At 46.6% G+C, this 17056-nt stretch overlaps 1 protein-coding gene across 1 annotated transcript; it reads right to left on the bottom strand.

Annotated features, from left to right (window-relative positions):
• Positions 1-288: 288 nt before the first annotated feature.
• Positions 289-17056, bottom strand: URM1 (ubiquitin related modifier 1). The gene is made up of 5 exons (XM_030961535.1): positions 16985-17056; positions 14285-14355; positions 2306-2387; positions 1254-1302; positions 289-542 (listed from the first exon to the last, which is right to left on the bottom strand). The coding sequence occupies exons 1-5, from the start codon at positions 17017-17019 to the stop codon at positions 474-476; spliced, it is 306 nt and encodes a 101-aa protein (XP_030817395.1). The 5' UTR covers positions 17020-17056; the 3' UTR covers positions 289-473.

Here is a 17056-nt window from a genome sequence, read left to right as displayed (position 1 = left end):
CATGGAAAAGCTAGTCAAGTCCCCTTTTGTTTTCTTGCACTTTCTCACCCTTCCCATGGTTGGTGCAGAGACTGTACCAACATTAAGCATTGTGTTAAAAGAATCCTGGTTCCCAGCACTAGAACACCTCACTGCATGTTAAGACATGTTATCCTACTCAGGGTTCAGCACCTCTCTTCCTCCTGTCAGAGAAAAACAAAGTCCCACATGCTGAGGTGCTCTCTGCTTGTTAGGGTACCTGGAAGTGCAGTCAGGAGAGGTGAAATGAGGACCAAAAGATGGATGCTGTTGTGGTGGACAGAAGGCCGCAGGCTGGCGGGGCTTTATTTGGATGTCTAGAACAAGTGAACGCAGTGGGAAGATGCAGAGACTGGACACAGGCAGTTCAAGAGAGGTTTAGGTGGGTTAAGGTTTTTGTTTGTTTTTTTTTTTCCCAGGGATTTGGATTTACATCCTCTTGTTTTTTCAGGAGTTCACCCGCCGTGCAATGTTGAGATGAAAAGCACATTATCCTGGTCCTGGAGTTTATAATCCAGCTCACCCTGCAGGCCAAGAAAAAAAATGAAAAATTGTTAAAATGTCATTTCCAAATACAAGCTGCAAAGAGAAAACAGCTCATAAAAAGATGGTGAGTATTAAGGAGAGCAGAAGGGGCCAGACTGATGTTTTCATCATAACAGAAGCGAAGGTGAGAGATCAGCCACAGTGCTGATGCTCATCACCCCACATCACTTTCTGGACCAGGGTTTTGACAGAACAGGTGGTTGCCTGAGGCAGGGAAGTGGCAAGGGGATGTTTGTTTGAGCACAACAGTGGGCTGAGAAGGGAAGACATTTACCAGGTGCCTGTTTGAGTTGAAATCTCCCTGTGGCCTTTACCTGCCAGGCTTCACCTGACTTCAGGGAAGGTGGTTCTGTGTGGGGCCTGAAGGTCCCAGGTGCCCCCACAACTGTCACCCCACGTGTGGGGGGACCTGCCAGCAGCCAGAGGTGCAAAACCCAGTGCCAGAGACCAGGGAAAAAGGGTGATGTCTCTTCAGACCCTGCCTGGCTGATGAGACTCAGCAGGTTAGAGAGAGGCTCCAGGCTTTTGAACAGCCACTGTACAGGAGATAGATTCCAGCCTGCCCCTTCCCCCTCAAATATGAGATGCTTTGCTTGGGGCAAGAATCAGAAATAGCTGCTGTGAGAGCAGCCACAGAAAAGAGAGAGCAATATTTTCAACAAAGAAAGTCAAACTGAAGGAGTACAGACCATTAGTTCCCAGTCTGCCTCGTTGATGAGCACCAAAATTCCTGGCCTCCTGCAGAATAGAGAGAAATAATTAGGATACAGGGCTGCTAAAAAGCTCCACAAATAGTTAAGAACAAGGGATGTCACAGCACAGATCACAGGCTGACTGCCTGTAACGCCAAAAAAGGGATCCTAGCATGGAGGTGGAAACAGGTACAGTCTGTGCCCTTTCTAGATCAAATAAAGGGGACGCAGGAGCAATCCCAAAGCTCATTTGAATGAAAAGGCTCCGTGGTGAGGATGCTCCAGGATGACTGCATTTCCGTACCGTGCAGAAAAGCCAGGTAATTAAAACCCACGCACGCCAGGCGAGCGCACAGAGCTCAGTGTGAAGGCAGGAAAAGCCATTCCAGTGCCCCTAGCAGAGGCACTAAACACCTGGGATCCACTCCAAGCCCCTGGTTCTGAGCAAAGGGATTCCCCCTCTTTGATCTTCAGTGTCCTGCAATTGTCTCTCCTGTTACCAGGGGACCTGGCACACGCTTCAGCTCACAAAGATCCGTGACGAATGTTAAACACCCCCAGCGCCACCCCGCAGTCAGGGATGGCTTGCACAGCTCACTCTGCTCCATTTCTCTTGCCTTCCTTTTTTTTTTCCTACCCCCCCTCCACGAGACTGGCCCCATTTTGATAATAAAAATACATTTCCCAGAAGAAGTATTTGTTGGCATTTCTCAGAATGACTGCTTCAGTCCCAGTGATGTCAGCAGGGAACAGACAGACCTGCTAAAACTCCTGGAATTGAGGATACAGGTGCTGCTCTGTTCCAAGTGACAATGAAGAGAAAGTATAAATGGCCCTGCCTAATGTTAAGGGTTTAAAGATTTGGGGTGAGGGCTGCAAAAGATGCTCTCTGTGGACAGTGCAAGGTGTGGGTGGGATACCTCCCACTATCACTTAAGCAAATCCTGTGTTTTCATGGTCATTGACTTACTCAATAGGAAATCCACCCCAGAGGAAAAATGCCCCAAACTGTGAGAAACACAAGGAGGATTCCTAACAGTTGTACTTACACAGATTCCCCTTGCAAGAATAACTCTGGTCGCTCTTTCAACATATTCTGTTTGATCCACTTGAGCAGGTTTCTGATATCCCCTGGAAGAAGGAAGGACAGGGTTTACAAACTAGCTGATGGCTCCCGGTGATGCCAGAGCAAAGTGATTGTTTATCCACAAAAGAGCAGATCAGGAACATGCAGGATGGATGGGGATAGCTGCAAAGAAACTCACAGACAGTCCTGTCCCTGTGGTTTGACAGAAGAGATTTCCCACAGAAAACTCATCCCACTAAGAACGAATGCAGTTCCTGCTGAAGCACCAGTCTGGCAGCAGATTCCTGATGTTCAGGTCTCTGACACATCCCTTATCCTGTGCATTATCTTGCCACCCAACAAATCATGTCTAATTCTTTTGTGCATTTAATTAGATATTAAAAGTCCAAACAAACAAGCCTAAGAACCTGAATGGAGCAAACACAGACACTTTTGCACCAAAACCAGCACAAACTCTTGGAGACATTGGGAGCTCTGGGGCCCAAACCTGTCCATGGCCATGCATTAAACAGACAGGAGGGCCCTGGCCCATAGTTGCATTTTGGACACTTACAGCATCCCTCAGCATCACACCTGCTGCTGTGGAGTGTTCCCCATGCTGTGCCTGCTCCCTCCTTCTACACTTTATGCTTAGAGCTTCTTTATTAAAGCTCAGCCTTTATCTTTCCATTTCAGTAGGTGACAGGAAGGATTTGTCTTCATGTAAAAGGAGGAGGAGACACTGCTGGCGGGTTTTTATAGTATCAATTTTACTTTGTGAGGCAAAAACAATTTCTTTAGTGATAGCATCAGTTAATTTCCTATTGGAGAGGTGAGAAGAGACAGAGGGGGGGGAACAATCCGTTACAGGGTTTAAAGAAGCTGACAAATTGCAAAGTGGAGTTCTCCTGCATTTGCCTCTATATTTCACTGTTCCACAAACCACTTCATCATTCCGAATCCACAATCAGTTATTCTCCTGGGGCTCCTTTAAACAGCCCTTTGAAAGCCCCAAAAGAGTTTTGTTTGTTTTCAAGAAGCAAGGAAGCTTTCTGAAGGCACAAATCCACCAGTGAGGGCTGCAGCCCTGCTCCAGGAGGAGCAGGGATGGCAGAATGGGTTTCTTATGTGAAGTAAGCTCGCTGTAGTCATAAGTTATCTTTCCACACGTGCTTCTCTGAGTTAAATTCACTCTGTGTACCATTCCCCATGTGTTTGCTTCATGACCAGCAATAATGTGTGCATTTGTAGTGGCTTGACTCAGCCCAGGCCTTACCCCAGGATTTTATGGGATCATGGATGCTACCCAGAGCCAAACTGGGATTGTTCCAAATAAGGTCACCCTCATTGCTTCTGTCACACCCAGGATGAGCAGCCCTGCTGTAGACAGGTGCACATCAACCAGGCAATGGGGATATGTCCATCTGCAGCAGATGGGGGCCTCTTCTCCCAGGAAAAGGGGGAGGGGGATGCTCTGAGATCCCCTCTGTTCCCCCTGCCTTCCCAGGGCATTGATGTCTCCAAACCAGCACTCTGCCCCAAAACCCCAGTCTCACCACAGGGCTGCCTAGAGCACAACAGGTACTGCTACCTCCAAGCCCTGGATCACTCTGATCTGGGCAAAAGGAGCTGCTTTGTGCCTCCAAACTGCCTGGTGAGCTGGATCACCTGCCTGGGGCCAACCCACGACTGCCTTGTAATGATTTGTAGTTAAAAGAACAAAATAGGCCATTTTGTGCCTCTTTCCTAGCAACATGCACCAGGGACAGGGAGCACCACTGAGAAGGTGTGTGTATTTACATACATATACATACATACATACATACATACATATATATATGTGTGTACACACACACACACACACGTGTGCACCACAGCCGGTCAGCCATCAGAACAGGAGTTAACCACATTAATTCACCTTCCCCTGAAAAACACTGCTGCAGTCAAGCCCTCAGGATCTCACACCCAAATGGCTCCTGCTCTCCATCACCAAGAAATGAAAGCTGTAAAGGAAGGAAGATGGAGAGGAGCCTTCAGGAGAGGGAGGGGGGTGTGAAGGGGACACCAGCCCCACCGCAGCATCGCCCGCGAGCTGTTTCATATTTATGCACTTGCAGCAGGGCACACAACAATGAGCTGTGCCATATACCATTCTCCTTGCATGGAATAAGCAGCCCTTTCCTCTGGGACCTTTCAGGAGAGATCATTTAAACAGAAACACGCTGCACTGGCTGGATAAAAGGCAGCCACCTAGAAGCAGCCTGGACGGAGGGGAGAGGGGACTGATTTATTCCAGGCTGAGCTGGAAGACTCCCTCAGCCATCTCCTCCCATAACAAATGTTATTTTCAGTCCCACCTGAGCCGACATTCATTTACTCCTACCCAGAAGTCACGTACACACATACTGAAGAATTTAAACAGTAGGAAAAAACCCCAGACATCCCTATGCATGCCTACTCCAAAAGGTACAAAAATTAAGATCCTTTCTCCACAGCCAACTTTAAGACAATACTTTCATCTGTTTTATCAGCATTGAATTTTTTTCACCCACCTTCATTTCTCTATGTGCTATACACCAATATTACTAGAACAAATCAATTATAAAGGATGGCAGATGACCACAGCCACACCAAAACTATCTCCCCACAAATAAGATATTGAAAAGGAACAAGATTACTTCCATTGCAAGTGGTCTGTGGAGAAGCCATCTTGCAGCTCAGTGCCTCAAACAGCAGTCTTGATCAACAGCTCAGGACTCGGTGTTCTCATGATGGAAATAATAAGAGGTAAATTATAGCACAACTGCTTATCTCTTACAGCTGACATAAGTAGTGTTCCTAAGACATTTCCTTTCTGATACTATGCTAGAGGTCTAACAGGTTTCCAGCTGCCTGGGCCAAGGATTTTCTATGCAAACAGCAGGTTCTCTACAGATGACATATAAAGGAAAAAATCTCAGCCTGGTCAGGCACCACATCTGCTGGGAAGTTAAACCATCATTACAATGCCACGATTTCACACTCAGGTTGGTTTGAAGCTGGCCCCATCACAGAACAGAGGCATCTGCTTTGGCAGGAGCACAGCTGTACTACAGGTGCTGTGATTTGGCTGCAAAACCCACCGTGCATTTTGGCTCCAGAGGGAGGTTCAGGTGAGAGCTGAGACAATACAGCATTTTGCTCCAGCATCACCAACTCGAACCCAGCTCATCCCAGGAATGATGTATTTTTATCACTGCTGCATGGTCTTATTGAAATATTTTTGGCATTTCACTCACAACAAACAAACATAACATCAAAAAATGCACTCTTAATTCTCATTAACTGTCCTCCCCATTGGCAGCAGCAGAGGAGAAGCAAGACTGAAGCAGCCAAGGAAGCAGAAATATTCTCAAACTGCAAAGGAGGGACTGAAGCACATGGTAGGAAATCCCTGTCTTATTTCTACACAGAGACAGCTTCTGCTGCTTGTGCTAGCACTACATCAACCCTATCCAAATTCTTAGGGAAAAAAAATAATCTAAGGTTAATTAAAAAAAAGAAAAACCGACAACCGTTTGAGAAAACTGCTTAGTTCAAGTGCACAGATGGGAGCTCAAGCCCACAATGAATGCAGAAAAGCCATCACCCAGCGAAACACAGCGCTCAGGAAAACGAGATGTGTGCTGGGAGTGACACAAAGTCATTGCCTGTCACGCAAGAGGATGCAGGAACTGCAGTGAGAGCACACAAGCCCCGATAGCCTCGGCTTCTGTTCAGCCCAGCTGCACCACAAACACTCCTGGTTGTGGCAGAGAGAACTGCACAGTCTGCTCTGCCCTCCTGTGAATCCTCCAAGGCCTGACCACCTGCACTGCCCTCCTCCATGAAGAATCTGCTGAGCTTCCTCTCTAATAGTCCATTTTAGCACTGCCTGGGTTCATCTGCACCCTCAAAAGCTGGGCTGAAATCCATAGATCTTTCCTAGCTCAATAAAACCTCCTGGGCCTGACAGATCCATCAGTGACAACTCAGAAAAGAGGGTACTCACTGTGTGCAGAGAGAAACCAGGTGCTTCGAATAAGAAACACCAAGCTGGGTGTTGCACTAGAAGGATCTCACAATGAACTGATAAAGGTGCAGAAACATGGAGGGATTTTGTGAAACCCTGATACCATTTGACACAGACACACAGCCCTTGGCTCCCAGGGAGCTGCACAGGTTGCTCATAGATTCACACACACACACAAGGACCAGACATCTCTGTGTCCCCAGCCTTAAAATCCACATACAAACTTGCACAAAGCCTCGAAGGGCACCCAGAAGGTGTGATTACACCCATTTTCTTGCCTTGGTCGCAGAACTGGGAGATTATTTCAGGGAAATAGGGGATCCCTATAAAGGCTGAACCATGGAAAATTCCCTTCTGGTCTGCAGTAAATAAGATATATGTGGCACTGGTCACTAAGGGGTCAGTGCTGCAGGAGCACGGCGCTTTCCCGGGCCGCCTTGCGGACACTTCCCTGTGGGGTACCATTTCTTTGACCCAGAATAAGATCATTTATCATACTGACCATGGCTGAGCTCCAATTTGCTGAGGTCACTAACTCTGGACGAGCGCTGCTCCACCCACATTCTCAGCCACCGGCCTGTAACCATGACAAAGCCCCTTCCCTGCCGCTCCTCTGCCATTATTCCCCCGCCTGCATGGAAATGTATGGAAAAACAATTTGTATGTCCCTTTCCCTGCTTAAGCAGCTTGTTTTAAAACAGACAAACCAGCTCCCAATACCTGCTGTTCTTCCAGGTGCGTGACTGCTCTTTGCTTTCGGATCCGAGCAGACCCTCCAGGGATCTGCTCTCTAAAAGAGCTCAAAACCAGATCTAAGGGATCCTTCCAACTCCTCCAGCCTCCCATCTGATATGCAAATCACTCTCTGAAGCAGACCATGGTGTGCCATAAACTGCAGAAGAAGACCTGGAATGGCTGATATAAATGGAGTCACAGGCAAATGGATTTGGTATTACGCAGAGTGAGCAGCCAGGCAAATTTTGCAGCAAGAGTAAAATCCATTTTCTCTGACAAGTGCACAAGCCAATCTTGCCACACACTGGAATGGGCAGTGATTGAAGTATTAGGGAAGAAATTAGGGGGTAATTAATTAGGGGGTAACAGGCAAAAGAGAGTTGCAATCGTTGCCCTCATCTGTTCTTGTCTGCCACAAATGAACAGCAAGGTCTTGGCTTCTGTAAATTTTAATTGCTTTAAGACGTCTTTTTGTTGCTTCTCACCTAGAAGAGCAATGCTCTTCTTAATTTTCTTGTGTCCACAAAATGGGAAAGGATCACAGAGGTCTTTCAGAGCCTTCCTGTCAGCAGTGAGGACTGAGATCCCAGCTATCACCCAGCAATTCTCAGCCCTGAGGTTTTAATCACAATGCTTATGAACTGGAGAGGAGCTGCTTGGGATCTTCCACTCCCCACAGATTGCTGGTAGGGAAATACAAGTTCAAGGGATCTCCAATCCCACTGCTAGCCAGCAGCAAGCCTCCAGATCCATCAGCTCCCATGACAAAAAATGCGGCTTCGAGCTGATTCTCAGGGTAAACCTAATCCCTACTCATTTCCAAAGTCAGAGCATCTAATCCCGTAACACCCAACGCTATTGTCACTTCAGGCTCCCCAATAAATGCCAGTGCACCAAACTGTCTCTTTTAATTAGGATCACAGATCACTAGTGTTGGCCCAGGGTCTTGCCTCTCGTTCAAAATTGTCAAAGGAGGGAGCTGAGAGAGCCTCAAAGACGATTGCCCCAGCAGCCAAGTACCAGCCTGGGGATTGCAGACATTAAAAAAAGCATCTCCTTAACAGGTCCTGTGATTTTATCCCTCTGCCAGTGCAGAATTATTCTCAACAAAAGACCATCCTGAGCCTTGTCTGCTCTGATTTTAAGAGGTTTGAGCACTGTAGACCTGCTACCAAACCCCAAGGAGACTGTGCCATGGTCTAATAGTTTTGCAGTCAGGAATCTTCTGCTAATGCACTAAACTCCCATTTCTTCATTCCTCCCTATCAATCTATACTAGATGCTATTGCATCACGCTGGCTATAATCTGTCCTTCTCAATGATAAAGGAGTTATCCCACCTCATCACTTTTCCATTCATTTATCCTGTTTAACCTTGAATGTTACTGTGTGTTAAATTTTTTTTAAGCTCTCAGCAAGACAATTCAGAGAATGCATTACTAACCACCAGTGTAAAGCTTTGCCAAAACCCTGAAATTTCCCCTCTCTCCTATTTTCCCAGTTCCTGAGTTTTGGGTGTGTGCACTGAGGGCTGAAAATTAAAACCTTATTGCTGTTAAAGAGACAACACAGAGCTGATGTGCAACCACGGAGGAAGGTGGCTGCTCCTGCCAGAGTGCAGAGGGATTCCCTGGCAGCCTGGCACTGCTCTGCACACAGCCAGCCTGGCCGAGGGAATTCCCTGGGCTGGGCTTTCCCTGGCACTGCCAGCTGGATCAGAAAATGCCTTGAAGTCAAATCCTTGCCCCCCTCCCAGCCTGGCTGGTGGCTGTGTCCCCTCTGGCTGCTGGATGAGTCAGTGTCTCAGCTCAGCTCAGGAAATTGCCATGATTTTATTCCTCTAAATACAGAAATCGCCTCTCACTTTTGGGCTCAGATCTGCTTTGCTATTATTAGGCTTTCATACAGGGCCAAGCACCATTAAACCGATTCCTGTCCACCCAACCCAGCCACCCCCACAGATACTCCAAGCTCCTCAGTCTTACTTGAAAGGGAAAAAGAAAGGGCCAGTGAGATGATCAGGGTGGAGGAGAGGGGGGGGTAAGATTTACAAGTGAATGGAGGTAAGAATGGAGCAGTTTGTGGGATAAAGGGGCTGCGGAGGGAGCTTTACAGATGTGCAGAGGGACGGCGGCTCATTGTTTAATTAAGCAGAAAGTGGCTCTTTTGAAAAGCAATTTTGCACAGGAGCTCTGAGCTCAGCAAACAACTCCTGCGAGTGAGGGCAGGAGGAGAAAGGAACAGCTGGCCCGGAGCCGTGTGAACCGCATGCTAAGCGGTTTAAAGGGCCCGGATCCTCCTCCCCAGCCCTGCTCCGCTGCCACCCTCTGAACAGCACTGTCAGCACAGCAAATCCCACCGAGAGAAAAGAGCCAGAGGAGGGGGGTGGGACGCAGGGGTTATCCTGCTAGGTGTCCGCACTGCAATACAGCGGCTGGGAAGGAGGGTGTAACAGCCAGGCTTTGTTATCCCAGGGATTTGGTCACACACAAGAGCTGGTTTCCCAGTGCCTGGGAAGCTCCTTCCACAATGAGCTGGGATGAGCTGATCCGGTAAAGCAGCTCCACGGCCTCCCAGGAGGGTGATGGGACTGTGAGGACGAGCGTTTATTTCCCTGTTCCCTCCAAAGGGAGTCGCTGGGACAGGCACCGGGAGCTGAGCCCCACGCCAGGAATGCTCCATCCCATCGTGACAGCTCTGACACTGCAAACACTGCTCACCCACCCTGACTGCTGAGCACCCATCCTGCATCACCCACCGAGCCCCCTTCCCTTGCCACCAAATCTGTAATTTCCTGCCTAAAAGAGATGCACGAGTGGGATGCACGAGGAGGGGAATAACCCAAGTCCTTTGAGAGCTGCAAGTACCACACACTGTGGTTAAAAAGATTTGACTGCATGAAGTTCCACAGATCTATGGGGGTTTTTTTACCGTTCTGCTAATAAGCCTCTACATTAGCAAATATATTTTTATTCTTTCTTTGGAGCAAGTTTTAAAATGTTAGGAATAATAAACAGAGCAATAAAAGCATGCCAGAATATTAATGACTCAACTACGATGTACCACCCAGCACTAGCACTTACCAACAGCCAACGCCAACTGCAGCTCTGGATTTTACAGGTTCTTTTGGTCCAGCACCCCAGTCAATGCTGAACACATGCCATGCTCTATTTTGTAAGCCACCCTGCCTGTAATAGAGGTCTGATCTCTCAGGATCCCCAGGCTCTTCTCCCAGAAGATGAATGCTCCCAAGTCCCCAGCAGTCCTCCATGCTGTGCAGAACAAGGCCCCTGGAAAGCAAAGCTCTCGAGGAGCACACCATGCTCTTCTCTACAGGGATTCAACAGAAGCAGCATTTGGTAGATTATTTTAATTTTCCCTCTTAAAAAAAATCTGACTGGCAGTGGGCTTTTATTCCCTTGAGTTTTGGTAAAGGGAAATCACAAACAATTACCAAAACAAGCTGATTAATAATTTAACCTTTCAGACTTGTAAAGTGCCAAAATAGATGTGAATTCTTGATTAGCCCAGAAGGCCCCAGTGAGCACCAGTGAAACTGCTGCTCCAAAATCATGAGTCCCATCACTGAAGCCACATGAGAAGTTGGAATTCAAAGGTCTGTGACAGCAGCTGAGCAGCCCGCAGCACAAGTGCCAGAGACTTTACACACAACCCCAACCTCTGAGTACAACATCCAGAAGACAGCACAGCAGAGAGGTTTTGTAAACACTCTTCATCAGATGATGAAGCTGAGCTAAACCTGAAACCACTACAAGGGTTAAACAATGCCAGTGACTTCCTACCCTTCCACCAGCATCCATGCAACTCACATGGCCAAGACAAATCCACCACTGTGAGTCCCAGAGAGATGGAGGAAGGAGCTCCAGCATCACTTGCAGAGCTGTCATACAATGATCTATTTGATTACTGAAGCACTTGGTTAAATTGCTGTGGCTTGTTTCAGGAGAAGGCTGCCAAATACATTTTCAGTTTTTAATCTAGGGTTTCTCTCTTTTATGCTCCATTGTCTCTAATAGCCTCTTAGATGCTTGAAAATAAAGTTGATTTCCCTGCCAATTTAATCCTCTCTCCATGTGACAAATATCGTTATTCCCCCAGCTGCTTTCTCCCACACACACTGTTTTTATGCAGAAGAAGCCAACAGGGCATAATGCCTTTAGATCCTCAAACATCATTATCAGTGAAATCATCAGGATAGCCAGAAATTTGGGACAAGACTCTTGTTTAACTTGAGGTCTTCTTTCTGCAGCAGCTCTACAAGATCACACAGTCCTGCACAAAGTGTGGCTTAGGTAAATCTGCTGCCTGTGCACATACACCACACCTTTCTAAGTTCCCACTTTGGCAGCAACTTCAAAATGCAGCCTGAGACAGCTCCACTTTGGAAATAAAGAACTGCTAAAGAATTGACATCAGGATACAAAATGCCCCTCAGATAATAAAAATAGGTCCTGCCACGTGGCTGTATCCCTTGTGGCTTGCTCTCGTCCCATTTGCAGCTTCCTTCCTCCTGCCTTTCCCAATCCCTCCAGGAGTCCAACTCCAAGCATCAGAAAAGGACAGAGAATCAAATCTTCTTGAAAAAGTTAACTGGATCTGGAACCCACCTACTTTCCATCTAGTGCCTGTTACCAGAAAAAAAGAAATGACCACATAAAGAGTTTGCTCAAGCAACATTATCATTTAGAGAACACTGACTGCCCCTGCCAACTATGGAGCACAAATTGTTTTATTCACGTAAATATTTGTAGGTATTTCTTCATATAATTTTCCACCTCCCTTCCCTTCTGAGATATGTATAAAAATGCCTAAACAATTAAAATATAGGTGGGCCCCATAACCCAGAGAGAAGCAACTGTTCTGAAGAAAGGAGGACAAAGACAAAAATAACCTAGAAAAAAGGAAGAGTAGGTAAGAGAGGCCAAAATGGCCAAAAATAAACTTGGCAGCTAATGAAATCACTTAAAATGGGGTTAGAAGTGCAGGTCTTCAAGTAGTGTTCATACTACAGGTCTTTCCCTGGAGAATTCAGTGATGGACATTCAGGGTAAGGTGAGCAACAGGATGTGCCCAGTAGAACTGAGCTGTTTTATTTCACTAATCATTGCAATTCTGGCTGCATGAGGGCAGCAGGGACCTGGCTATGCATATCTTTATTTACCCAGAGATAGGAGAGTTAAAAATTTCTTAGTGTGAACAAGGGAAATACACAGCATTAAGAACAACATAAAATTTCAAGAAAATTATTGATAATTTCTGATATAATTCCATTGATTCCTCACCACCACAACATAATTGTCTTCTGGAAGTATCATGAGTGGTGTTTCCAGTAATGCCTTACTGTCAGACATTCAGGCCACCTCTGGGCTGGGTGTAAATGTCACCACAGCAGCTGCCTCACAACTCAGTTTATGCTCCTCAGATGCTGCAATCCACAACCAGCCCCAAAATTAAACTTCCCTGACAGCCAAGGCACCAGAGAGCAGCAAACCAGGGCAGCTGACAAGGGGGTACTGCCACTTCTGCCACTCCTGCCACAGGGACAGCAGTGTCTGGAAAACAAGGCAGAGGGAAAAGCTGGGAGCAATAATGTGTTAGCTGGATCTGGAATGAATCACTGGAGATCAGGAGTTTGAACCCTGAGGCTGAGATAGGCCTTCAGGGAGAGATTTATCCCTTAGGATAAATGCAGATCCTACTAAGGCTGCAGAAGTCTTCCCAGCAGCTTCAGGTGGGAATGGATCAGGCAAACAATGCAACTGCACTGCTGACAGCCATGGGGCTGCAAGAATCCCTCTTTGGTATTAACAGCCTCCCCTCCCCTAGCAGGAATAAACATCTCCTGTAATAATCCTCTTTTCTTCAGCATCTGATCATGGTTTCAACACCACCAAAACAGTGGGTGCTACTGGGTACTTTAAATTTGCAGAGCACTGAAGAAAATTATGCTCTAGTCCCCAAGTTTATACACCAACTAAATGAGTGGTTTAGTATTTCTTTGCTACTCTTCATTTAAGGATCTTAAAGTGCTTCAGCAGTGCTGGAATTTAATGCTGAATTCTCTTGTGATACATGAAAATATCATTAGCAACAGGGGAAAGTTAAGCAACATGACTAAACTCACAAAGCAAATCAGCATCAGGTCATGTTTCTGGAGCCTTAGTGCCTGTCCTTAACCACAAGATAACACAATATTGCAGTACTCCTGTGATATTTGAATTACACATACTTATGTCCAAGCATCAAAAGCACTTCTACCAATCTCTAATTACTTCCAGGCACAGCAAAAAGATTTCAGACCTGGAGGTTCCCAGCACCTAGATTATGGTATCAGCCATTTTGAGATATTGGTTGCTAACATTCCCTCATGGCTTTGTGTTATTTTGGTTTATAATCCCACTCCAATAGCATAAAGCAGTGCTATCTAGCTAGAAAAATTCAGAACATACCTGTGGCAAAATTACACTACAACTGAAGTATGCACACAAGTGAGTGAGTTAGTGCAGCACTGCTCAGTATTGATATTCCAAATTGCAAACCAGGAATTACGACTGCTTATCCCTTGAGCACTAAAATCTGAGTTTTTATTGCAGTGAAGGCCATGGGCAGGATGTCCAGCATCCTATTTGAGCATTAGGTTTACTGTTTTCAACTGCAGAGTTCATATGAAAATAATCACATTTACTTGAAAGGTCAAATGAGTAGATAAACAACATTTATGCTACATTGCTACACATCCCTCCATATATCTATACACCACATAACCACACACACACACACACATATACATATATATGTGCCTCTTGGAAACCTCAGAACAGGCAGGAAAAAACAAAAGAGAGAGGATGTTATTGGTGGTTTCAAGTACCAAGAAAGACAAACGTAGACTTGATGGAAACATCCAGAGGCTGTTGTCTATCCAGCAGGAGGGAGGCAAAAGTCTTAAGGAAGGACTTGATTCACAAGTGCTTAGAGAACAGGAAAGACCTCAGACTTGAGAACCAACCCCTGTTTGCCAAGCTTCCTGATCCATGGCATGTCTGAAAGAGCTTTTAAAATACTTTGATCCTTGCTGGCAACTCTAAGTGCTGTACAAACCAGCTTTGTTTCATTTGTTGTTCCTCTGTGAAGTTATCCAACAGGTTCTGATACTCACAAGGCTCTGGTTGACAGGGCAAAGTCACCTGATGCTTTTTGACACCATCGAATAAGAGTTCTGCACCACCTCTGAAATAAAAACAATGAACCACTGAGATTTTGCTTTATTGTCAAAAGAAGGCAGTACAAAAGAGGCAATTTACATAGCTGCCACAACAGAGAAAACAAATGACACAGACTATATTTAGCACAGGATTCCCTTTGTCTTTTTTTTCCTGTCACAAACCAGAAGTGCACAGGGGAAGCTGCCAGTTCCCTTTGCCAGCACAGAGAGGAGGCTCTGCTGCAGCCAGAACCCCACGGTGCCAGGCATCATCCAGTGGGATGGGAGGATGGTTCCCATCTCCATGTGCTCCCAAACCCCTGTGCAGAGCTGCTTCCACTCAAACAACACCACAGTCACCACACTCCATCCAGCACTGCTCATCCCCAACGCCTGCTGGCCAGAAATCTCAAAAATTGAGCATCCTTCTGGAATAAATAATCCCCCAGTTCCCAAGTGTGAACACACAGAAAGGGGAAATGACTCACACAAAGTTACAGAGCAGTCAGAGCCAGCAGCCTGAGAGTCCTGGCAGCTCTTTCTTGATCTGCTCACTACAAAGTGTCCCAGAGAGGGAGACTTGACTGGGAGAAGCAAGTGGTGAGGGTGACAGGGTAAAACAGAAATAAATAAATACACAGTCTTCCTCCACTGAACAACCTGATGTTCTCCCTCTTGTGACACTTTGAATTCATTAGGGAATACCCTCGGATAACAACTGATGGCCTCTGCAAGCACAGGAGATCAGGTGTGAGCAGGATATGCAGAGGCTGGCAGGTAAAGGAGCTGGAAACACGTTGGAAAAGAATGGGATTTGAATTGGGTCCAGGCACCCAACCTTAGGCTCTTCAAAAGAGTAACTAACTTTTGTAACTACAGCTTAGAAGCCTCAGCAAGCTACTCGCCTCTACTCCTGTTCTGGAAAAGTACAATTGTGAAAATCTTGAGTTTTACCAACGTCAGTAATTTTCCATGATGTTGTAAGGCCACAGGCCAAACTCAAATTATAAAACTTTTACCATGTGATCAGGGACATGGATAATAAACACAAAAACTACTTTAATTTACAGGACACAGCAGCAGAGAGTGTGAGCTTCTGACTCTAGACTCAACCTACCCTGGCCAAAGTTTTAACAACTAGAGAACTCTTAAAAAACTCAGTTCACTTAATATTAAACTGAGGAAGAAAAATGACCAACACATTTTTAAAGGGCACAAAATTGTGGCAAAATGTTCTTCCAACTTAAATGCCAATTACTTTGGAAAAATTTTCATATCAAGTTACTTTCTGGGAACTTACTGGTGCCTCTCCTCCCTTGGAAACCAACATATTAAAGAGAAATATTTAAAACAAGCAATCCCCACCTAAGTATCAACAAAGATACTTCCAGATGTTATTAAGTTCCTTTAAATTCGATATCTAAAAATGCCACAGTGGGTTTCCTTGGCTCTGCAATGGCAGAGCACAACAGAACCCTTGTTATGCCTCCAGCAGCATTGCTTATATGCAGCAGCTCTCCTAAAGAGCACTCTGTTGGTGTTCTTCCACCAGCTCACAACAAACAGTTATCTCAAAATTGAAGCAGTGATTATTAACATGAGCCGAGATTCACGCGAGGGAACGAGTCATAACAATGATATGAAAAACATTTTTTCATGTAATGAAAACAAGGTCACGCTTTGTTACAGCGGGAAATGTAGATTGCAAGATAAGGTCCTTCTGTAAGGCGAGAGCTGTGGGGAACTCAGCTGTGGTTCCTACATAGAGAGCTCATTTATGCATTTCCAAGGGAAGCAAAAATGCATCTCACTCTTCTGGGAAAATTAGGAGAGTTGCTGCAGCTGGAAGCGGGAAAGATAGAGGAAAGGATTCTTAAGGAGAAGGGTATTTAAAGGGTTATGGCATTTCTGTGTTCGTGAAAGGGTGGGAAAAAGCGAATAAATAGCTGCCTTTTAGCTTCTGCTAAAAGGAGGCTTTAACGAAATAACACAAGTATTTCCACAAATATGCACAGCTTCCACTGCAAATGCTTTAAGACCCCAGGGCCAGAGCATGAGCAATGCTGATCCTACAGCAGCAAAGGCCTGGAAACTGAAATGCTACAGAGTGAGAACCTGGCAGCTTTACAGACCTGACAGGGCTCAAACACAAAGCACAGTGAGGGCACGTGTCCACACACAAACACACACACAGACAGCTCAGAAAAAAAAAAGCCGAGAAACGAAGGGGAGGTTTTCATAAATTATTTTAATAATTAAAATTAAAAAAAAAAAACCTAAACAAGTCAAAGAGGTTGAAAGAGGTGAAAGAAAAAGAAAGGCCTGGCACAGGACGTTCACAGAGAGACAGGAGCGAGGCCCCGGGACAGACGGGCAGACAGCCCGGCCCCACTTTGCGGACAACCTCCGGAGTGTCCGATCCCTCCCGCGATGTCTGGTTCCCCGGTTCCCCGGCCGCGGCCGCTCCCGTTACCCCGGCCCGCAGCCCCGTGACAGCGGCTGCGCTCGGGCCCAGCCGCGCCCGTAGCGGCCCCCCAGGCCGCAGGCAGCAACCGCCCCATCGCACCGCCGCGGCGGCCTCACCGAGGGGCCGGCCCATCGCGGCCCATCCCGGCCCTGCCCTGCCCTCCGCCCGGCCCCGCCGCCCGCGCTCACCCGAACTCCACCTGCAGCGACACGGGCGCCGCCATCTTGGCGGCGGCGGGCGGGAGGGAGGGGCGGGCGCGC

This window comes from Camarhynchus parvulus, chromosome 17, assembly GCF_901933205.1.
Source record: "Camarhynchus parvulus chromosome 17, STF_HiC, whole genome shotgun sequence".
In the NCBI taxonomy this organism is placed as follows: Eukaryota; Metazoa; Chordata; class Aves; order Passeriformes; family Thraupidae; genus Camarhynchus; species Camarhynchus parvulus.
Note: the sequence above shows the minus strand (reverse complement) of the source record. Positions and strands in the feature narration are given on the sequence as shown.